Raw genomic sequence first — 25,242 nt, 5'->3', positions numbered from 1 at the left:
TATTTTATTATTTTACGCCCAAGGAAGACAAATCCAAAGACACAAAAATTATAATAAATAATACATTTACTAAAAAACACTAATATATTATTTTAATGGCTTATTTGCGCTGATACATAATTTGAAAGATTAACAACGAACAACATACTATTGAACGTAAAGAAATAATTTATTAATCACCGTAGATCTTGGGCATAGAAATAAGTTGCTTTAAACTGCAGTTAAATATATCGCAGTAAATACGTAAGGCATTACAATAGCTGCACATGACGAATAAAGGAGAATTCAACATAAGGTTAGTTCTAGCTTGTGTATTTCTGAATGTAATCGAATTTCTTACTGGATAAGACGGATAAGATTATAATAAATATACAATAAAATGTTTTAATAATAAAAAAATACCGGATCCTTTGTAAAAGGTATATTTAAAAGACCCTAATAAGGGTTACATCACAAAACAAAACGTTTTCGGATTAACAAGTAATCCATCATCAGTGTTAAGCCAATAGCATGCATGCGTGAGCCACCAAAAAGTTATGGGTAAAAACCCTTTAAAAGCTATAAGATCTTATATTATACTACATATTATGTTTGAAATGGTTGGATGTTGCAAATGTGATGTGTCATCACATCCACGTGGGTTACATCGTGCCACGTGTGTGACATCACATCCACGTGGGTTAGAGTCATGTGTTGCCCTGGGTAATATCCAGGAATATTTGCAACATCCAACCATTTCAAACATAATATCTAGTATAATATAAGATCTTATAGCTTTTAAAGGGTTTTTACCCATAACTTTTTGGTGGCTCACGCATGCATGCTATTGGCTTAACACTGATTATGGATTACTTGTTAATCCGAAAACGTTTTGTTTTGTGATGTAACCCTTAATAGGGTCTTTTAAATATACCTTTTACAAAGGATCCTGTATTTTTTGTGATTTATGGTATACAGCCAGCTACAGGAATTTTATTTTCCTCGTGGAGTTTTAATAATACTCATCTTACTCCTGGGGAAGACAAATCCAAAGACAAAAATTATAATAAATATATTTACTAAAAACACTAATATATTCTTTTCACACCTTTTCTTGCAGTGATATAGTTATACATAACTAGAAAGATTTAGCAACTAAACGCCATACTGTCTGTGTGCGCATGCGCGCAGTATTATGAAATTTTACTCTCAATCGCGCCTAAAGAAGTATAACTTCAAAAAGTTGATTAATAGCAAGCTGAAAATTTGTTAATATCTTAACGGTGTCTAGTAGGACAAACATTGATATATGGAAACACTGGAACAGGGGAAGTTTTAATGGTGGAACAGGTTAAAAATTTGGAACGTCAGACTACGAAAACGTCAGATGTATTTTGTCGGACAGAACTTCCAATTGATTTGTTGCCCTTTCATTAAACTCTCATGCAAAAATCAGACTGGTGTTTATCACCAACTGGGCATTTTAATGAGTCGAACACGAAGAACATGTCAAATGACAGGAATCATGTTGGTTAATAACAGTCTGATTTTTGCATGAGAGTTTAATGAAAGGGTTTAAAGGGTAACAAATCAGTTGAAAGTTCTGTCGGACAAAATAGGTACATCTGACGTTTTCGTAGTCTGACGTTCCAAATTTTTAACCTATTCCACAATTAAAACTTCCCCTGTTCCAATATATCAAAGTTTGTCCGACTAGACACCCCTAAGCGATGCCCTAAGCTATTAACAAATTTTCAGCTTGCTATTAATCAACTTTTTTTGGTACGCGTGATCCAGACCTATTAGATATCTCTTCTCTTTATTTTACCAAATATTTGCAAAGTATTAATTTAACTACTTAACTTAAATCGAAAAATCCCATTGAATATTTATGAGATACGCCGCTGATGTTGCATCCCATCAAATCCCATGTATGTAGTAAGCTCTCTAGCCATTCTCTAGACAAAACAAAACATAACCACAACACAACACACACACACACACAACTCACAACTTGAACTCTTTTTACTTAGAAGACGAACATGTTAAGTCGATAGTAGTTGGAGCGGAGCTGTTTGTATTAGGTTGTAGATTATAAAGTGTGGATAAGTGATAAGTATAAGTGCGAGTGTGATAACTAGCTGATTAAAACACCGACTGTGCTATACTATAGGTTATAAAAATGTTTGATAATTTATGAAATAAATCTTTGTTGAAAAGTGTACCAAAAGTGAAGAAGTGCATTTACAGTAACTGTTATTGTAGTAGGCCTAGTTCTCTTCATAGGCGTGTAGTCGGAAAATCAAAGGGCCGAGTGCAAATATGTACTTTGTTTTTGGTCAAAAACATTTGTGATATTTCCTTACTTAACTAACAGTACTTAAGTTCGAGATGGATTCAACCAAAAAATACGTTAAAGTATCACCGGAACAAAAAGCTAATCTTATTTCAAAACTATTTTACTGGTAAGTAATAACAATAAAATTTGAAAAATTTCGCACAAACTCACATTTTTTGTATTATTAAAATGAATTAGGTAATTAGTAATAATATAGTACGAATGCAGTAAAATAATTACAACATAACGTTTTTATCAACATAAGTATTTACTGATGGTTAATGTATGAAAAACACGAGTTACCAATATTACTTTCTTAAGTAGGTACATATTTATTTCAATTAAACTTGTTATTATACTTGCAATAGTACATATCGCTTCGATATAAAAAAGAGGTAAACGAATTTTTATAAATCAAATTAATATCAATCATCAACGAAATTAGAAATCACTATTATGTAACTAGTATTTAAATCAAATTGAACATAATCTTTATTTAATTATCTACATAATTTGACTATCTAAATATTTAAATAATTATTTAAATATACCTAATAGAAATTGTGATAAGATCCATTAAAAAAAACTAGAAAGAAATTTTTGAATCAAGTTGCTGGTTCTGTGATTGTGATTGATCAAAACAAGGCCAGATTTACACAAAAGTACCTAATATAAGTAGGTACTTTAATTTTATTTATGTTTGGTATTTTCGCCTTTAGATTATTTGTTTACATTGTTTGGTAATTTTTGAAATTATTAAACTTTTAATAATTTTTGTGTAAACACAATGAAACCAACTTTACTAAGCAACAAGATATTTACTCAACACACACACTAAGTAGGTACACATACATACATACACATTACATTATTTCATTGAGAAATCAACTGTACCTACCATGCCAATGGCCATTAGTTGTAGAGGCATTAAGCTTAAGAAAAATAAATAATTTTTAGAAATCCTATACATAATTGTTATAAATAATCAACGGTTCCTGAGTTATGGAGGGTGAAAAGTGGAGGTTTTTGATACTTTTTATATTTTTTGGGCAATTGATGATGATTTTGGGTGGTGAGGTTGACGTTTCTTCAAGGCCTTATCACTAACATACCATCAGCCACTGAAATAGCAAATTTTATTTCTTCTTCTTCTTCTTTTGGCATAGTAACCCTGGATGGGTCTTTGCCTGTCTGGCTATGTCCTTCCATTCAGATCTCTCTTGGGCCCTTCTCCTCCATTGTCTTATATTCATGGTTTTCAGGTCACCTTCCACGTCATCCAACCATCTCGTCCTGGGTCTTTCTTTTTTCAGCCTTCCTACGGGCTTCCACTGTAACATCTTCTTTGTCGATTTTATTTACAAAACACAATCGTGTTAAAGAAAATTTCTTTCATCAGTATTAATAATATTATAAATTGCCCAGAAAATATAAAAAGTATCGAAAACCTCCACTTTTCACCCTCCATCCTCCACTTTTCACCCCCACATTTCTGGAACCGTTGATTTTATAACAATTATGTATCAAACCTTTTTTGTTTTAAATTTTATGTAGAACATTTTTGTATAGAGAACATAGTTTACGCTAAAGCATGGTTTTAGAAATATTGACGAAAAAAGTAAAAAAACTACTAATTTACTGACTTCTCCCCCATCTCCCCCCAAACCGGATGCTCAAAATGGTGTAACTTTTTACTGAACAATATGTGGACTATATAGAACAATTTGGTGTTAAAGGAAAACTTTTACTTTAGATGTTTGGGTTAGGCCTTTTTTTGGACCAGTTATATTATACTACCTCCATAACTTTGAAACCCGACGCTCAAAATGATGTGACTTTTTTCTAAACATTATGTGGACCATATAGAACAATTTGGTATGGGAGGATAACTTTCGCTTTGAATGTTTGGCCTTGGCTAGTTATACCATACTAATATTATTTGATTCCCCAATATTTATGAGGGCTTCTATTTCTAGTAAGTGACTTAGACAAGCAACAGCTTTTCTTCTATCCTTTTTAGTTGCCATCTTGAAAATCACTTCACAACACAATAATTTAATGGTGAAAGAACTGTTCCAATTGTGTAAATCAAAACTTATCAATCCTGTATTATTTACCAATAAATAGTAGTTTACTAACAAATTTTGTTAGATATGGCACGTTCAAGTTACAGATTATTGGTGATGCTGTGGAAACACTGCTGTCAGAGACACCTTGTTTCATGTGAGAGTAAACTCTTGAGTGTCATAAACTCAGCTGTTTCAAAAAAATATCTCATATTTTGTGGAAACATATATCTGAAATTTTTTTCATGTGACACAAATCTCAAGAGATTGTAATCTCCTTGTGGACACTCACCTTAAGTGTAATCTTATTAGATGGTGATTACCTAAATTGAAAGAAATATAATAACCAATGAGGAATTATTATGTTAATATATTCCTCATATGGTATAAAACACTCTTTAAATGGAGATAAAATCATCGCTAGTTTCACCCTTCGCCGTTATAGATATAAAAATATTAAATAGAAAAATTATTAAGAATGGTAAGTCTTTGGAATATAATATGTATATCCGCAGGTACAATTCTTATCATTATTGAGGGTAAGATATTACCTAGAGATGATATCAAAATTAGCTCTCTTAAGTTTAATATCATACCATATGTGTCCAGAGTTAGAAAGTGCTACAAATGTTTAGTATGCGGTCATACCAGAGCTCTTGCAGAACAAAATCTAAATTTTATAATTGTGCACAACAGTTGAAAGATATGAAATAGTGTCAGGGGCAAAATATATAATGATCTGTATCTTGTTGTAAAAGTCCTAAACATAATTCAATTAACCTTCTGATGACCAACCTTTTTTTCTTACATGTATGACCAACAGGGGTCAAAAATGACAATTGACAAAAATATGAAGTTGTTTTAACCTTCGGATGACCAAGGGGGTAAATTTTGACCCCAATGTATGTTTTTATTTAACAAATTCAGAAATATTTTCAATGTTAAACTCATTATTTTTTTATTTGACTTTAATAGCATTCTAGATACCCTCATATTTTGTAATCAAAATAATTCCCTATATTTTACGAAAAAAAAAAAATTTCTGAATCTGGGGTCAAAGACGAACTCCCTTGGCCTTCCATGTTCCAATTTTATATTAAGTAAATACCGTCTATTATGTGGAATTGTTTGTAAGAAACATTCCAATCTTGAAAAAAAATTGTTTGTTAAACCTGTGGCGACGTAAATTAGTGTATGTTTCAAAATTTCTTTAGTTCTAAGTTCAGAATGATGATTCCTGTTTTTGTTCAGTTGCAATGAAAATATGTTTTACTTACTAATGTTTATTTACCATTTATTGATATAATACTAACATTAAAATTACGAATGCATTAATTTATTTCTTAACACAACTTAATTTTTTTGTCAATTGTCATTTTTGACTTGGGGTCATTTTTGATCCCCGTTGGTCATCCGTTATCAAAAAAAGGTTGGTCATCGGAAGGTTAAGAAATAAAATACTTAATGTATTCGTAATTTTAATGTTAGTACATACTGTATCAATAAATGATGGGGCCGGCGTAGCTAAGCGGTAGTGCGCTTGGCTCGTGTGCTGGTAGGCCGGAGTACAAATCCTACTGCCGCCAAGAACAACTAGACATTTTTAAAATGTTTATAGGCCCCAGGTCGACTCAGCCTGAATAAAATGAGTACCTTGAGTAAAACCAGGGGTAATAAGAGGTGGTTGAAGCGTAGCACTGGCCCTGTTACCTTCCTTATATACTGTAGGTCCTAGATATAGCAGACTACCCTGCTATACTCCCAAAGCCACGTGAGCGGTATAAAACGGGAGACTATTATTATTATCAATAAATGATGAATTCTTCTTCTTCAGTCTTAAGTAATCCAACTTTGGACATCCCTCAATTCAATCCAGTGTTTTCTATTTTGTGCCACTTGCTTCCAGTGTGTCCTATCATCTTCTTAATGTCATTAGCCCATCTCATTTGTGGCCTTTCTCTACTGCTCCTTCCTAACCATGGTCTCCATTGTTGTATTTCGTGGTTACATCTTTTATCCTTCAGTCATGCAATACAGGTACAATCCACAATGCCCTCAGAACACAATGCCTGACTAAAGGATAAAGGATGAGGAAATAATGAATAAACATTAGTAAAACATATTTTTAATTACAACTGAGCAAAAACAGGAATCATCATTCTGAACAGAACTAAAGAAATTTTAAAATATAAGTACACTAATTTACGTTGCCACAGGTATATCAAACAATATTTTTCAATATTGGAATGTTCGTTACAGACAAAATGTTTGCATTTATCCCATTTCGACGTGAATTTTCTGTTGTATGATTGACTGCAAATTTTATATTGGTCATGTTTCCTGGGATTTTCTGTTTCTGAAGAGGATTTGACCCCAAATTTAGAAAATATTTTTTATTCATAATACTTATATGGGGATTTTTTTATTACAAAATATGAGAGTAGGTATCTAGAATTATATTAAAGTCAGATAAAAAATAATGAGTTAAAAATTGAAAATATTTCTGAATTTATTAAAGAAAAACATACATTGGGGTCAAAATTAACCCTCCTTGGTCATCCGAAGATTAATGAAAAGTGTCTTAAATATAACAAATTGAAATTAAAAAAAAAATAATGTCATATAAGAATTTATCATTTTATAAAGCCTTAGAATTAGCACCAAAACATTACTTAAGTACTTAAAGAATACAGTCAATGTCACCAAACTTTCCATTTATTCAAAAAAATAATACAGATAAGAATATTATTACTCTTAGCCAAAGAAGAACTATAGCAAGTCAATACATAAATTCTAAAATATTCCATCACATTCTAAATATGATGGAACAATAAAGAAAATAAATGTTTTATATTATATGACAAAAGTCTACAAGATTGCCTCAATCAAATCATATAGTTCATATTACAGGACGGCACTCCATCTACAACGGGTAGGTATCAATAGTATTACTCCTATAGAGTAACTAGGTCCATTTTCCATTGGAACTTTACCAGCTGCAGACAGGGGTTGTGAATTGCATAGTGTAGAATTCCTTCCCTTTTGTCTTCACTGCAGCATCCATTTGGCTTGCATATTGTAGAAGCCTTGGAGGTGTCACCAGGAAAATGGTCCAATAAGTTTTTCAATTAAAAATCTTTTAAAAATATTTTATTTTAAAAATATTTTTATTAGGTTGAAAAACTAATGCCTGGTTGCACCAACAGATCTTAAGTTCCAGATTAGCTAAGCTCTACTTATAAATAGGGCCTCCTTGAGTATCACTTACGTTGCACCATAATTTTAGATTCTTACCTTATTATCAATTATATCTATTATTATATTATGGTATTCTTATTGTAATATATTATAATTACATTATATTAGTTCTTATGATATTCTCGACTTAAGCTTAAGATATGTTGGTGCAACCGGGCATTAGACTTTCATTTAGCAGATGCCGCTACGCACCTACTACCTTCACGTCAGTTGCAGTGGGGGACTAATAAATGTCGAAAATTTTTACCTGGTGTAGATATAGCAGCCTATGCATTCTCTGAAGAGCCTCTAACAAGAGGTGAAATCGTCGATAAGAGTGCTGGCCGGGCTCTCTAACCTAAGTAAAAATTAAGACAGTTTTGGTTTCGCATTGCAACTGAATAAAAATGGTATACATTTTTATTTTTATTGTATCAATAATAGTTTAGAGCGTTTCCCAACCGGTGGGTCACGTCACGATCCATTAGTGGGTCGCGGACGGATTTCAGATGGGACCAATTTTGGATTAGATTGCCGAAAGATATTTAGAGATCCTAAAAAATCGTGATGTATAATCATAATATCTAATATCATCATCATTAGCAAGTAAGCAAAACCTTTCTGATGGAATGTTGCAGCTCTTGAATAGAGTTGCACAAGTTTGACTTGAATGTTTGAACTTGACTTGAGTTTGACTTAATTTCAAGTCAAACCTTCTGACAAATAATCCAAGTCAAGTCAAACTGGTCAATCGTACAGGTTTTAAAATTCAAACTATGTAGTTTGAAAAATAATTTATTTAGTAGAGTTATTTAGTTGCCAATTAAGATAAGAAAATTAATAATACAATGAGTGCCATATAAGAGTAACTTGATACAGGGAGCGATTATACTCAAAATAGGGTCCTAAAATTCTTGAAAATGATTCCTGTAAATACGCTTAGAATTGCTTGCTGGCAAGTTTAGTTTTATCGATATCACTTTTTATATTTTTATTTGAGCGTTATTAGATTAAAAAAAAAAGAATTCGTTGAATGGTTTTTTATCATACCAAGCGTAATCTACTTTAACAAAAATTAATGAAGGAACAACAAATATTATATTTTTGATAGAGTAGGTTTAATGAATTTTTTGCGACTTTGCAATGTTGTTTTAAAGAATTAGTTCACTATTTGTAATTTTATAAGGCTGTTCTTTATTTTTACATAATACAAGTATGCACTTTCAGAGTTGGTCGTATTTGAAATACATTGTATTTCAAATACTATTTAAAATACACTAATGTATTTTGTATTTGAAACACCAGAGGCGAAAGTATTTTGTATTTCAAATACTCGAAATAGTATTTTGAAAATACTTTAAAATTGAAAAATACACCTTTTGATGTCTCGTAAATTTGTTAGGATGAATCACCTCTTTGCAGCGGTTACTTTAGAATTAGGGGAGTAGGGCTCATAAACCTGATTCCAGCAATGTAGTTTATGACTGTGTAGATATTTACTAATAAAGCAATAAAGCTATAAATCACAGCATGAACTAATAGTCCTATTATTCACTTCTTGCATTTTCGTCCTCAGAAACATGTGGCTGCTGGCCAGATGATCCGCCCCGCCCCACCCGGCGGCATCTAAACATTCCGTATATGTATTTGGAACCTAGGAGTTTTTTATTGGTTCGTTGCAGCACGCGGTCATATTTTAACCAATAGGCGGCGAGGTCCCAAACGCATATACGGAATCTTATTCGCTTCCAAATTCATATACGGAATGTTAAATATTCGTACACCGAAAAAGATAAGTTTTTATTAGAGTCTGTTAAAAGGAGATTAATTTTAAAATACTTGTTACTGTATTATTAAATAAAAATAAAGCAATTATAGTATTTGGAATGGTATTTGGTGCGAAATTCATATACGGTATGTTAAATATTCGTAGAATAAAAACACGATTTTTATTAAAGCCAATTAAAATGAGACTGGTTTTTAATAGTATATTATGCAACGAGCATTTAATGATGGTCATTATGAAGCGAGTATAAGGGATACGAAACGAGCCGCCTAGCGGCAAGTTTCGTATAGAGTACGAGCTTCATAATGATAATTAAATGCAAGTTGTTTACACGATTTTTTCTATGATCATTCACAAAAAAATATATTCAAATTTATTAATTTTGTAACGCAAACAAATTAAGTAGCATAGAAAAAAGTGTTGTCTGATTTGGTAGAATGCGATCTTACCCTTCAAAAAATATGTCACGTATTTCAGCACCTGGGAAATTGGAAGGATACTACAAATCTGGCCTCCACATAAGTGGTCTGTAGCTTCGACATGATAGGTGTGAAATTTTAAACGTTCTTGCTGTTGATTGGATAGGAAGGGTAGCGTTATCTAGCCTCCACGCTAGGTACACCATAGCCTCCATACGGTACTTCCAATATTTAATATTATTTTATTAAAGTGGACAATGAAGGTAAAACACAAACAACTTTTGTTTCTTAATTATGTATTTATACAATAATGTGACATTTTACATAGAAATATTAGTATTTAATTTCGATTAAATATATGTTTACTTGTTGAATTTATCGGCTGCACACAACAGCTGATCGGCCATTAGACCCAACAACAAAACGCGAAAATCAGAAAAACTTACCTTTAAAAAGGTACTCGATTATGAAATAACAAAAATATCAAAAAACACGACTGAATATCAGCTTTTTATGGTGACACAAACACAAACACCAAACACATCACATAACCGACCATATAAAATAAGTGAACGACAACGAACGAACGAACACGAACACAGATTACAGATTCACAGATAGCGCAGGATTTGTCAAAAGTCATGTTCCACCAATCACAATGCCGACATCAGCGCCTCTGACTAAACGGAAGGAAAATAAATACGATTACATGTTTTTTATTAGAGTTAGCGGGGCATGTTAAGTAGTTTGTCAGTCTGACAGTTTGTGTACATATTGAGAACTGTCAAAGAGTATGTATTGGACTCGCCATTGGTTACTGCGCGTGTGCCACCTTCATCGCGATTCTATTGGTTAAAAATCTGTATCCTAATGAAAATATGTATCATAATGAAGTTCATTATGATACAGGTAGTTACATCATAATTGATATATTTTAGTATGAGAATAGAAAAATTATTGTTAATGTATTATTAAAGATCCACAAGGAAAAAGGTTTTCCTGTAGTTGGCTGTATACCATATAATACAAAAAAACGAATAAAGTTCTTTATAAAAAGTCTATATTTAAAATCCCTAAAAAGGGCTACAACACAGAACTAGTTTTAGATTGATTGACCAATCATCATCAGTGCTTTCCTAAAATGAATATAACCTGATAAAATGATGCAAAGGTTTTAAAATTTTGACTACGTTTAAAAAAAGTCGTAGGTTATACCTACTCACGTGTCCTTACCATGCTAACCACCAAAATATAATATTACAAATTTTATTTACATATATGTATTACATAATTACAAATATTTTGGTGGTTAGGATGTAAGATCACGTGAGTATAACGTACAACTTTTTTTAACCGTAGTCAAAATTTTAAAACCTTTGCACTTTTTTAACCATTTTATAAGGTTATATTCATTTTAGGAAAGCACTGATGATGATTGGTCAACCAATCGAAAACGAGTTCTGTGATGTAGCCCTTTTTAGGGATTTTAAATATAGACCTTTTATAAAGGACTTTATTCGCTTCTTTGTATTATATGGTATACAGCCAACTACAGGAAAACCTTTTTCCTTATGGATCTTTAATAATACATTAACAATAATTTTTCTATTCTCATACTATAATACATCAATTATGATGTCACTACCTGTATCATAATGAACTTCATTATGATACAGATTTTCAGTATGATACAGATTTTTAACCAATAGAATCGCGATATGACATTCGCGATAAAGGTGGCACACGCGCAGTAACCAATGGCGAGTATAATATATACGCTTTGACAGTTCTCAATATGTAAACAAACTGTCAGACTGACAAACTACTTAATTTGTTTGCGTTACAAAATTAATAAAGTTGAGTACATTTTTTTGTGAATGATCATAGAAAAAATCGTGTATAAAACTTGCATTTAATTATCATTATGAAGCTCGTAATCTATACGAAACTCGCCGCTAGGCGGCTCGTTTCGTATCCCTTATACTCGCTTTATAATGACCATCATTAAATGCTCGTTGTATAATATACTATTAAAAACCAGTCTCATTTTAACTGGCTTTAATAAAAATCGTCTTTTTGTTCTACGAATATTTAACATACCGTATATGAATTTCGCACCAAATAACATTCCAAATACTATTTGTTTTATTTTTATTTAATAATACAGTAACAAGTATTTTAAAATTAATCTCCTTTTAACAGACTCTAATAAAAACTTATCTTTTTCGGTGTACGAATTTTTAACATTCCGTATATGAATTTGGAACCGAATAACATTCCGTATATATGCGTTTGGGACCTCGCCGCCTATTGGTTAAAATATGACGGCGTGCTGCAACGAACCAATAGAAAACTCCTAGGTTCCAAATACATATACGAAATGTTTAGATGCCACCCGGCGCTACGAAAGAAAAAATTACAGTGACCGCATACTTAAAATATGGGTTAAAAAAATTTAATCATTTTAGATAAAAAGTCGACGGCGATCAATGTGTTAGAATGTATGTGTAATGTATATAATTTAAAATAACATTTTATTCAAACAAATAAGTTTTTCATTTTCGGTTTTTTGTTTTTAAGGAGGTTAACCTCCAAAAAAGTCTTGATAAAGAACACCAGATTGTAACCTCTTTGTAATAGCGACGGATCTACGGGGAGGGAAAAAGGGGAAATTTCCCCCTAACAAGGTTCAAAATTAAAGAAAAAAATGGTTGAAACATACAAATATATTACCTTACTGAAACTTAAACCACATACAAATTCAACCCAATAAACACGCTAGTTAGAAAAATTGAGGGAACTTAATACTTACATATAAGTTATTATTTATGTCTTTTATGTAGTTTGGGTTTATCTTTCTTATGTCTTTTGGTTGGTGTTTCATTGGAAGTTCCCCCCTAAACCAAATTTCCCCTCCCAAGGCAAATGTCTAGATCCGGAACTGCTTTGCTTTCTATTGAATAAAATTCGTCAGGAAGTAGGTATTTGTATTTTAAAAGTATTTTCAAAATTCTATTTTGTATTTTGTATTTGAAATACAAGCGCAAGAGTATTTTTGTATTTTGTATTTCAAATACTCATATACAGTATTTTGCCCAACTCTGTGTACTTTGCAATTTTCATTGTTTTGAAATCACCTGCCGCAACATCAAATAAATCAATACCTATATTTATTAATCAGTATCTTAATTAATTCTGCTTCGATTAAAGATTTTTTTCTTTTAATTTTTGCAGTGGGAATACCTTCAAAATCAGACTCAATTTGTTCCGGTACTTATTCTGAGCCGAAAAATATTCAGGTTGAGATATTATGTTTTCACAAAGCACACACTTCAACACGAACGTAATAAACAAGCCAAGCATAGACTTCCTAATATGAACTACAAACTAATTTGAGGAGTAGCAGCAGGGCTGCTTTATCCATTAGGCAATATAGGCAGTTACCTAGGGCGGCAAATTATGAGAGGGCGGCAAAAATACTGTACAAAAAATATTTGTATATAAAAATTAAAATCGAATAACATATGTATATTAGTAATATATATACAGGGTAGCTCAACTTCAGTGAGTTATTTATGTTTATTTAGGTAGTACTCATTATGCTTTTTATTTTTTTTGTAAATCTTTATTGTTATTCCTAAATAAACATCAAACATCATTTAAGTACATCATACATCCATTAATGGAATATTAGTGGGCATTCATTTATAGAAAACAAATTGCATTTTCTTAACACTATTCATTCAAAAGGACAGAAGTCGTAAATTTAGGTATTATTGGGCCGTCGGCAGCACCGCAAAGACGGCGGGCGCACTGTTTTATAATTTTTTAAGCTGAATCCTTTTGGGATATTTGTCGTTGAAAATTTACCATTTTCATTGAAAAATGCCGTCTTTTCGGACGGTTTTTTGCTAATACCTTAAAAATTATACATCTAACGAAAAAATCTATATAAAACATTTTGTAGCTTATGAAAAATCAAAGAGATTCGTTCCTTCATAAGCCTTCTAGTGATAACATAAAAAGAGATATGGTAGGTGAAAAGAAATTTTTTTGTGCATGCTCAAATGGGTGTGTTCAACTTAATAACAGAGAAATGGTCGATTTAAAGGGTATAATGCTATCAATATCTTTTGTAAGTACCTACTGCCTGAAAAGACCTTTAAAACGACCGCACTGTTAAATTTCGATTACATCGTTTTGCTTCTAGAATACCTTTTACTATAGTGTTATTTATATGTTCAACAAGTTGGACGGGTTTAAAATGTATGGTTTTTGAAAAAAACAAGCTCAAATTATAGAGAGAATTTTTTAATTTTGTTTTAAATCTTCCTTTTTCTCCATGTAACTCGAAAATGATAATGAGATACAGTAATGAAAGAAAAATAAAATTGTTATCTAAAAGAAAACCTACATTTTTGTAAGGTATTTTTTTACGTATCTCTTATCACTTTCGAATTACATGGAGAAAATGGAAGATTTTTAAGAAAATTTAAAAATGCGCTTTATAATTTGATCTTATTCTTTTCAAAAACCATTCATTTTAAACCCGTCCAACTTTTTGAATATAGAAATAACACTATAGTAGAAGGTATTCTAGAAGAAAAACGATGCATTTAAATTCTGGTTGATGAGGGGTTAAATATACTTCTCATTTTTCCTTAAAATACATTAGTCATAAGTTTTTTTGCACCATATCTCGCTTAGTTTGAAAGTAACAGACATTTAACAGTTCTCGTTTTAAAGGCCTTTTCAAGCACTACAAAAGGTATTCATAGCATTATATCCCTAAAATCGACAATTTCTCTGTTATTTTAAGTTGAATACAGCGATTGGAGCATGCACCAAAAAAAATCATTTTTCACCTACCATCTCTTTTTTTTTATGAAAACTAGAAGATTTATGAAAAAATGAATCTCTCTGATTTTTCATGAACTACAAAAATGTTTTATATAGTTTTTTCGTTAGACGCACAATTTTTATGGTATTCCCAAAAAAAAAACAGTATCCGAAAAGTGTCATTTTTCAATGAAAGTGGTAAATTTTTAACCACGAATAACTCAAAAAGTATTGAGTTTTCAAAAAAATATATAAAACAGTTATTGCTTAGAATTAGGTTCTCCGGCCACTTCCGGTGTTAGTTTGATAAAAAAAATTCCACCCCCGAGAACGGGTGGGAACCACCCCTAAATTAAATAGCGCAGACTTTGTGTTTCTTGAGCTATTCCCGATTTACAGTGAAAATATGAAGTAAATTGATGCAGTAGCATAGAATTCGGAGCCAAATACCCTCACTGACTGCACTAATATGTAGATACCTACATCATTCATACATGAATGCGTTCACTTAAATTAAAGGGTAATTTGGATACCACAATAAAATCACCAATCACCAATAATTGACATATCTAAATATTTAAAGAAGAGTGGATTGAAAAATATTTTCCCTAATTTTGATATTCCTTTGTGCATTTATTTGTGCCTCCAACCAACGTGTCCGCTGAAAGGTCATTTTCGAAAATGTCAAGATTTTAAAGTCATGAAAATAATTTCCGATCAAGTATGACGCAAGAACGTTTTAACAATTTGTCGATTTTGTCCATAGAAAGTGACGTAACAAAGGCGATAAATTATGACGACATTATAGATGATTTTTCCAAAGAAAAATCAAGAAAGAAATCTGATGTGATCGAACTGGAATGACAATTTTTATGTATTCTTACTTAAATAAAAAAATCTGCTTGCATTTTTTTTTCGCAAAAATGGTACATGCTTGAAGGGCGGCTACTAGAGAATTGCCTAGGGCGTCAATTGACCTAAACGCGGCCCTGAGTAGCAGAGTACATAGTAAGAGTACAGACCTACTCAAATAAGTCAAAACAAAAGTCGGTACGCTCTTATTTAGAATTGGAAATACATATACACATTGCGCAACATGATATTCAAACTTCAAACTGTTTGAGAAGAAGTTTGATTTCAAGTCAAACCTAAAGATATCAAATTCAAGTCAAGACAAAGTTTTTTACAGAAGAAGTTTGGTTTTCAAGTCAAGTCAAGTTTGTTGAATAAAATCAATCTAGTTTGACTTGATACATCACTAATCTTGAATGGCTTATTGTGGTGAGTCATATGTAACATAATATCATAATGATAATTTGTAAATTTTGAAAGTAGGTACTTATGCAAAGTAATGTAAAAATGAAAGTGTAGAATAAGGTTGTTTTTACAGATTAATATTTCATTTATTGTGGTAGGTCAGTATAATATGACACAATAATTTGTACAGTAGCATAATAGTAAGGGGGCCCGCAAGCGGGGAGTTTGCACGTTACACGAACGCGTCAGAAAATACGTGTACCCTGTAAATATACTCCTCATATACGTAAAAAAATCTCTCCTTAGAAAAACTGGAAAACGTTAGATTAAGACAACGTAAGTTCATTAAGAACACTATGTTTGAAAAAACTGACGATTTGAGCGGGGCTTAAGGAAATGGGTGAGTCACAAAATTGCACAAAAAAGCGAATATTTCGCGAAATGAACGTCAGATCGAAAAACTGAAAAATACTTACGTGCTCAATATTTTTCAAAGATTTATCGAATGATACCAAAGACGACCCCCTCGGAGGGGTGTTGGGGATAACTTTAATACTTTAAATAGAAACCCCGCGATATTTCGCGAAATTAACATCAGATCGAAAAGCTGAAGATACTTGTTCAATATTTTTCGGATTTAAAATTTAAATTAAAATACAAATATAAATTAAATTAAATTTATAAAAATATGAATTGGCAAAGATGTATTTTTAATTAAGGTCGTTGTTTTTGTTTTTCATAAAATTGAGTATAGTCCTGTCGCCAGTGGGCGTACAACGGCCTCCTTAATTCAGATGGACTTACCCAAGTTTTTTTATGTATTTTGACTCTGAGAACACGAATTTTTTTAACAGACGATCCGGATATCGATAAGACTGTTATAAACAAAGAACAAAAACAAAACATTTTTTTGTATTTTTTGGATCATTCTAAGCAAATAATGTTTTTATAAGTTTTTTCGTAGGATGCATAGTTTTCGAGATAAACGCGGGTTAACTTTCAAAAAATCGAAAAATTGCAATTTTTGAACCCGAATAACTTTTGATTGAAAAATAAAATAGCAATTCTGCTTACCGCATTTGAAAGTTCAAATCAAATTCTATCGGTTTTGATTACTTTCATTGTAGCTCTGTCGCCAGGGGGGGGGTACAACGGCCTCATTTATTCAGATGGACTTACCCTAGTTTTTTTTATGTATTTTGACCCGTAGAACACAAATTTATTGGGTAACAGTTGATCCGGATGTCGATAAGATTGTTATAAACAAGGAACTTGAGGAATTACATAACAGCGATTTCTCGCAAAACAAAACATTTTTTTGTATTTTTTGGGTCATTATAAGCAAAAAATGTTCTTACAAGTTTTTTCGTAGGATGCATAGTTCTCGCGATAAACGTGGTTGAAGTTTCAAAAAATCGAAAAATTGCAATTTTTGAACCCGAATAACTTTTGATTAAAAAATAAAATAGCAATTCTGCTTACCGCATTTGAAAGTTCAAGTCAAGTTATATTGGTATTGATTATTTGCATTGCTAAAAAAATATTTTTTTATTGTTGAACAAAGCTATTATAAACACATATTATTTGAGTGATGTTTTCAATGATCTCCCATTTAAAATCGAACGAGTATGTAGAGTAGGTAACAAGTGCAAGCGAAGCTATTTCTACATAGAATGCATTAAAACGCATGTATTGGACACGGGAAACACTATGTGTTTATAGCTTTGTGTAACAATAAAAAAATAAATTTTTAGCAATGCAAATAATCAAAACCGATAAAATTTGACTTGAACTTTCAAATGCGGTAAGCAAAATTGTTATTTTGTTTTTTAATCAAAGTTATTTGCGTTCAAAAATTGCAATTCTTCGATTTTTTGAAAGTTCAACCGCGTTTATTTCGAAAACTATGCATCCTACGAAAAAACTTGTAATAGCATTTTTTGCTTAGAATGATCCAAAAAATACAAAAAAATGTTTTGATTTGCGAGAAATCGCTGTTATGTAATTCCTCAAGTTCTTTGTTTATAACAATCTAATCGACATCCGGATTGACTGTTACCCAAAAAATTCGCATTCTACTGGTCATACATAAAAAAACTTGGGTAAGTCCATCTGAATAAAGGAGGCCGTTGTACCCCCCCCCCCCCCTGGCGACAGGACTATTGCTAAAAATTAATTTTTTTATTGTTAAACAAAGCTATAAACACATAGTGATTGAATGAAGTTTTCAATGCATTTCTCATTTGAAATCCAACGAGTAGGCGCGCATACAAACGATTTCTACATAGATTACGAACATTAAAACGCATGCATTGGGCACGGGAAACACTATATATGTTTATGGCTTCGTTTAACAAATAAGAACTTAACTCTTAGCAATGCAAATAATCCAAACCGATAGAATTTGACTTGAACTTTCAAATGCGGTAAGCAGAATTGCTATTTTATTTTTAATCAAAAGTTATTCGGGTTCAAAAATTGCACTTTTTCGATTTTTTGAAAGTTCAACCGCGTTTATCTCGAAAACTATGCATCCTACGAAAAAACTTGTAAGACCATTTTTTGCTGAGAATCACCCAAAAATACAAATAAATGTTTTGTTTTGCGAAAAATCGCTGTTATGTAATTCCTCAAGTTCTTTGTTTATAACAATCTTATCGACATCCGGATCAACTGTTACCCAAAAAATTCGTGTTCTACGGTCAAAATACATAAAAAAAATTGGGGTAAGTCCATCTGAATTAAGGAGGCCGATGTACCCCCCCTGGCGACAGGACTAGTGTACCTCTTATTTTTATCGTTATTAAAAAGATCCACACTCCCAATTTTAAGCCAGATGAGATACCCTGAATTATGAACAAAAATATATTTGTTTTATAAATTAACACTCATAGTCCTGGATCCCGCGTACCAAAAAAAGGTGATTAATAACAAGCTGAAAATTTGTTAATAGCTTAAAACGGTGTCTAGTCGGACAAACTTTGATGTACGGGAACACTGGAGCAGGGGAAGTTTTAATTGTGGAACAGGTTAAAAATTTGTAACGTCAGACTACGAAAAGGTCCCATGTATTTTGTCGGACAGAACTTCCAATTGATTTGTTACCCTTTCATTAAACTCTCATGCAAAAATCAGACTGGTATTTATCACCAACTGGGCATTTTAATAATACTCTGGGCTAATTAGCAAAATTCATGGAAAAGTTATTTACCAGCAATTTTATTGCTGGAATCGAATTATAAGATCCTATATATTAATAATATAGGTATGCAAAGTCCGCAGATAGTGTGCTACTTTTTTTATACACAAAATGGCGCCGATAAATCGTATTTTTTTTCAATTATTGCTCTATAACTCCGAAGCTTTTAACTTTACAACAAAAACACCCAAAAAAAATTCACCTCAATTAAATTCTGCATAGAGATATGTTTTTCACGATTTGCTCCTACAAAAATTTTCCTCGGAAAATGCGGGTTTTTCTAACAAAGACTGTAATTTTCAAATAAAGTTTTAGGTAAGTAATTATTAATCAATAATTAAATAACTTAGTGACATCAAAGCTTTCTCGGTATATATTGTAATTCCAGAAGCCGGTGAAAATTAAACGAATATTTTAGCAACAATTCAATTGTTAATTAACAATTTATGATCGCAATAATAACCAAAATAATCATGATACATTGATCAAACTTATAAAGTTTATGAAGATGAGATGCTTATTTAATATTTTATCGACAAAATATAAATTTTTCTTTTTTTTGCATAATGTTTAAATTTTGAAAAAAAAAATAGTTATAATACGCTGGTCTAATTAGTAAAGTACAAAGAAAGGTTATTTACCAGCAATTTTATTGCTGGAATCGAATTATAAGATTCTATATATTATTAATATAGGTATGCAAAGTCCGCAGATAGTGTGCTACTTTTTTTATAAACAAAATGGCGCCGACAAATCGTATTTTTTTCAATTATTGCTCTAAAGCTCCGAAGATTTTAACTTTACACCAAAAACACTCAAATAAAAATTCACCCCAATTTAATTGTAGAGGCATGTTTTTCCCGATTTGCTCCGACAAAAATTTTCCTCGGAAAATGTGGGTTTTCCCAACAAGATCTCGAATTTTCAAATATTTTTTTTGGGCCAGTAATTATTTATCAATAATTATAAAGCTTGGTGAAATAAAAACTTTCTTGGTATAGAATATAAATTCAGAAGCCGGTGAAAATGAAACGAATACTTTAGCAACAATTCAATTGTTAATTAACAATTTACAGTCGCAATAACAACCAAAATAATCATGAGACATTGATCAAACTTAGAAAGATTATAAAGGTGTGATGCCTATTTAATATTTTGTCGACAAAATATAAATTTTCCATTTTTTTGCATAATCTTTAAATGTTTAAAAAAAATTGTTATAAACAAATTAACATTTCTCAGAAATTGTTTATTATATTCTAATTTTAAAAATACTTAAAATGCGTATTTCATAGGTCTTGAAAATGAATGATTTAAAAAAATTTTACAACCATTTTGCAAAAAAGTTATGAAACAGCAAATTAAATATACGATTTCTTCGTTGTTTATAATTTGTTTTAATTGTTTCAAAGCTTAAAAGTGAGTCTATGGTACAATCTAATTACTCACAAAGAATGTCAAAAATTAGTGCAATGGTTATATTTTAATCAAAGATTAAAAATACTTTTTTTGTAATTTTTAGCGCAAAAGTAGGCCTGATACAGAGTCGGAGCTAAAATGTTTACTCGAAGCGACTGACACGCAGCATACATTATTTATTAAAATTGTACGTCGCGCGGCCGCCGGTCGTCGCTCCGAGTGAAAATTTTAGCTACAGTACTGTATTATTCTACTTTCGCGCGTGTAAATTACAAAAAAATATATTTATAATCTTTAATTAAAATATAACCATTAAACTTATAATCGATATTTTGTAAATAATTAGCTTGTACTTTAAACTCACTTCTACGCTTTGAAAGAATTAAAAAAAATTATAAACACCGTAGTAATCGTATGTTTACTTTGCTGTTTTATAACTTTTTGCAAATGGTTGCAAAAAAGTTTTAAAGCATTTATTTTCAAGATATTTGAATGAGCATTTTAGCTATTTTTTAAAATTATAATATAATAAAAATTTTCTGAGAAACGTTAATTTGTTTATAACTATTTTTTTAAAACATTTAAAGATTATTGAAAAAAATAAAAAATTTATATTTTGTCGACAAAATGTTAAATAGGCATCTCATCTTTAAAAGATTTCAAAGTTTAATCAGTGTATCATAATTATTTTGGTTATTATTGCGACCATAAATTATTAATTAACAATTTAATTGTGGCTAAAATATTCGTTTAGTTTTCACCAGCTTCTGGAACTATAATCTAAATCAAGAAGGCTTTTAAGTCACCAAATTATTTAATTATTGGTAGATAATTACTTATCTAAAACTTTATTTGAAAATTAAAGATTTTGTTGGGAAAACCTGCTTTTTCCGAGGAAAATTTTTGTCGGAGCAGATCGGGAAAAACACATCTCTATGCAGAATTTAATCACGGTGAATTTTTATTTGAGTGTTTTTGTTGTAAAGTTAAAATCTTCGGAGTTATAGAGGAATAATTGAAAAAAACACGATTTTCGTGCGCCATTTTGTTTATAAAAAAAAGTAGCACACTATCTGAGGACTTTGCATACCTATATTATTAATATATAGGATCTTATAATTCGATTCCAGCAATAAAATTGCTGGTAAATAACTTCTCCCAAGAATGGTCTATTCTCCGATAATCAGCCCAGGCTATAAGTCCAACACGTAGAACATGTTAAATGACAGGAATTATGATAGGTGATAAATACCAGTCTGATTTTTGCATGAGAGTTCAATGAAAGTCTGAAACGTAAATACATGGGACGTTTTCGTAGTACGTTCCAAATGTTTAACCTGTTCTGCAATTAAAACTTTCCCTGTTCCAGTGTTCCCATACATCCGACGAGACACCGTTAAGCTATATTAACAAATTTTCAGCCTGCTATTAATCAACTTTTTTTGGTACGCGGTATCCAGGCCTATCCACATTAACACTTCAGTATCTCAGAAAGGACTCAAAATAGACACAATATCGGAGGAGAAAATTGAGTTTTAAAAACCTGGGATTCTGACTATAAATTAACTTAAATTTTGAAAAAATAATATCAATTTGTGAATTTTAAAAGCCAGTGGATTTATTATTTCTATAACCTTGCAATACGAATATGGTGTGTGTGTGTGTGTGGAGACTACCTGCTTACATTGAACTTTATATTTAATTTTATAACCATTTCTTACGCAATAATGAGGTTGCTGTTTTTAATATGTACCCAGTCATAGTCAATCATTAAGTTTAACAATAAAATTGTTATAATACTAGTTTTTTTAGTCCATTGAAATGGTACATTTTTAGACAAGCGTGCATTTTTCAAAGTGCGCAATTTGAATTTATTGATAAGGAGTAGCATGCATTCCCAAAAATAACGTAGAAAAGTTGAAAAACTGGGAATATATAACTAAACCAAGAGGCAGCGCTGAAAAATTTATTTGAATTTACTAAAGCTAGATTTTTCACAGTTGATTACTGTGAGTGTGTAGAGAAACGTAGAACAGGGGTTACTGAGAGGGTATCAAAGTTGCTTTCCTACGAAGGTAATTATTTCCATTTACTAAGGCTGAAAATCAGTAAACACATTCTAAATTAAATATAAATAAAAGTTATTATAGTCGGTCAGCTGTATGAAGGGACAGAGCCGGTCGGTCGGCCCCAATAGTCGATTGAGGAAATGAAGCATTTTGGCTCGCAATTTTTTCGTCCAGCATGGATTTACTTGAAATTTTCACAGAAGGTAGGGAATAGTCCAAGGATCATTTTCTATATCATGTTGCTATCATACGCTAACACCTTGGGGGTGGCTGCCACCTTATCTCGGGGGTGGGAATTTTTTATTACATTCTAACCCTGTTATTCGATGGAAAAAGTGATTCTAAGAAAAAAATGTTTTTTACATTTTCTTCGTAAAACCAATATTTTTCGAGTTATTCGCGCTTGAAAATAACAGTTTTTCGACGAAAAAACCGACTTTTTTAGAGGGTTTTTTGAGAATATCTCGAAAAATATGCATTTAATCAAAAAAGAACTGTAGATATCGAAATTGTATCTTTTAGTAACACAAACCAAATTCTTTTCCTATAATATCTTTAAGACCAATACAAACCGAGATACGGCATGTTAAAGGTTAGCTTTTTTCGTCAAATGCACAATTTGAAATATTTAAAGCCAAATAATGGGAAAAATTTGTATTTTTCGAGGAAAACTTAAATATTTTTTTTTCACGTACATATACAATTAGACCTTTAAAAAAAATAAAAAGTTTCTAGCATGAAAATTAAGCGACTTACAAAAAAATGTCGGTACCTGCTTTTCTCTACGAAAAAATCAGTGAAAACAACCCCTAACTACCTTCCTAATTCAAAATTGGTCTTCACCTTTCTGTAGTTCCTTTTATATTTATATTATCAATACACTCAAGGAATTTGACCTATTTAAAAAGCCTAATTTTGGAAAAATTGGAGTTTAAAGAAAAATTGATTTTTTGCAATTTGGTATTTTTCACCTTTTACTTCAAAATATCTCCGAAAATACTGAAGATATGAAAAAAATTATAAACTACTAAATTGTAGCTTTTTAATGTCTAAAATTACCCTGTGCATATATTTTCATTACAGTGAACAGTTAGCCAGATATAGCTGTTTAAAACCTCTATTTACCAGCAAACACCCCCTTATTCGAGCCCTTTAAACTCGCCCCAATTAAAAACTAAGGAATTTTACGGAATTTAATTTACGCAGTCTTATAGCTCTTTAAAAGTCCTACAAAATAATTTTTGAGGGGTCTCATTACTGAGAGGGTATCAAAGTTTCTATCCTACGAAGGTAATTAAATCCATTTACTAAGGCTGAAAATCAGTACACAGTGAGATATAATATTTTTCCAAAATTAGGCATTTTAAATAGGTCAAACTCATTAATTGTATTGATAATATAAATATAAAAGGAACTACAGAAAGGTGAAGACCAATTTTGAATTAGGAAGGTAGTTAGGGGGTTGTTTTCACTGATTTTTTCGTAGAGAAAAGCAGGTACCGACATTTTTTTGATTATAAGTCGCTTAATTTTCATGCTAGAAAATTTTTATTATTTTTTTTTAAAGGTCTAATTGTATACTCGAAAAAAGATTATTTAAGTTTTCCTCGAAAAATGCAAATTTTTCCCATTATTTGGTTTTGAATATTTCAAATTAGGCATTTGACGAAAAAAGCTAACCTTTAACATGCCGTATCTCGGTTTGTATTGGTCTTAAAGATATTTTTGGAACAGAATTTGGTTTGTGTTACTAAAAGATACAATTTTGATATCTACAGTTTTTTTTTTATTAAATGCATATTTTTCGAGGTATTCTCAAAAAACCCTCTAAAAAAGTCGATTTTTCGTCGAAAAACTGTTATTTTCAAGCGCGAATAACTCGAAAAATATTAGTTTTACGAAGAAAATGTAAAAAACATTTTTTTCTTAGAATCACTTTTTCCATCGAATTACATGGTTAAAATGTAATAAAAAATTCCCACCCACGAGATGGGGTGGCAACCCACGTTGCTTAGAATTAATCAGTTTATCCAATTCCGGACTTATTTTAAAGGTTTCTTCTTTCTCCCCCGAAACGGGGTGAAACTCACCCCCAGGGTAAAAGCACACATCGGCACAATATCGCTTGTTTTGTTTGACATGTTAGCTACGTGCATGCCAAATTTCATGTCATTCCAAGTGGTTTTTTAAAATTTAGAGCAAAAACCGTGAATGAATATACGTACTATAAACCGTTATTTTTGCAATAATTTATTAATAACAAAGTAGGAACATGGTTTAAGAGGGAACAGTAGCGATCAACAGGTGCGTTCCAAGATTGCAGCTGTAATTTTGAATATTTTTTCGAGATATTTGGCACACGTATTCGTAATATAATAAAGAATGGCGGTACAGAGCTAAATTTGAAAAATTATTATTATGTGGAAATTACTCTGCAATTAAATACAATATTAAAAAAACGAGCCTGTACCGCCATTAAGAAGAACAAAAAAATACACTTTCTTCAAATAAACTTTTTTATCCGATGCCTAGATTTTGTGTCATTTTGGAAGTACTAAAATTTTTTATTTCATTATTAGTTCCAAAATTACACAAAATCTAGGCATCGGATAAAAAAGTTTATTTGAAGAGAGT

The 25,242-nt window shown here is 31.2% G+C and overlaps 1 protein-coding gene across 1 annotated transcript in view; it reads left to right on the top strand.

The window, feature by feature from the left end:
• The first annotated feature begins 1,955 nt into the window (after positions 1–1,955).
• LOC114324821 (ATP-binding cassette subfamily C member 4) overlaps positions 1,956–25,242 on the top strand; it is a 258,504-nt gene continuing 235,217 nt past the window's right edge. Inside the window, exon 1 of the mRNA XM_050648247.1 lies at positions 1,956–2,444. Within this exon, the coding sequence (XP_050504204.1) occupies positions 2,371–2,444 (74 nt within the window). The 5' untranslated portion in view covers positions 1,956–2,370. The remainder of the gene's footprint in view (positions 2,445–25,242) is intronic.

This window comes from Diabrotica virgifera, chromosome 4 (assembly GCF_917563875.1).
Source record: "Diabrotica virgifera virgifera chromosome 4, PGI_DIABVI_V3a".
Classification (NCBI taxonomy): Eukaryota; Metazoa; Arthropoda; class Insecta; order Coleoptera; family Chrysomelidae; genus Diabrotica; species Diabrotica virgifera.
Note: the sequence above shows the minus strand (reverse complement) of the source record. Positions and strands in the feature narration are given on the sequence as shown.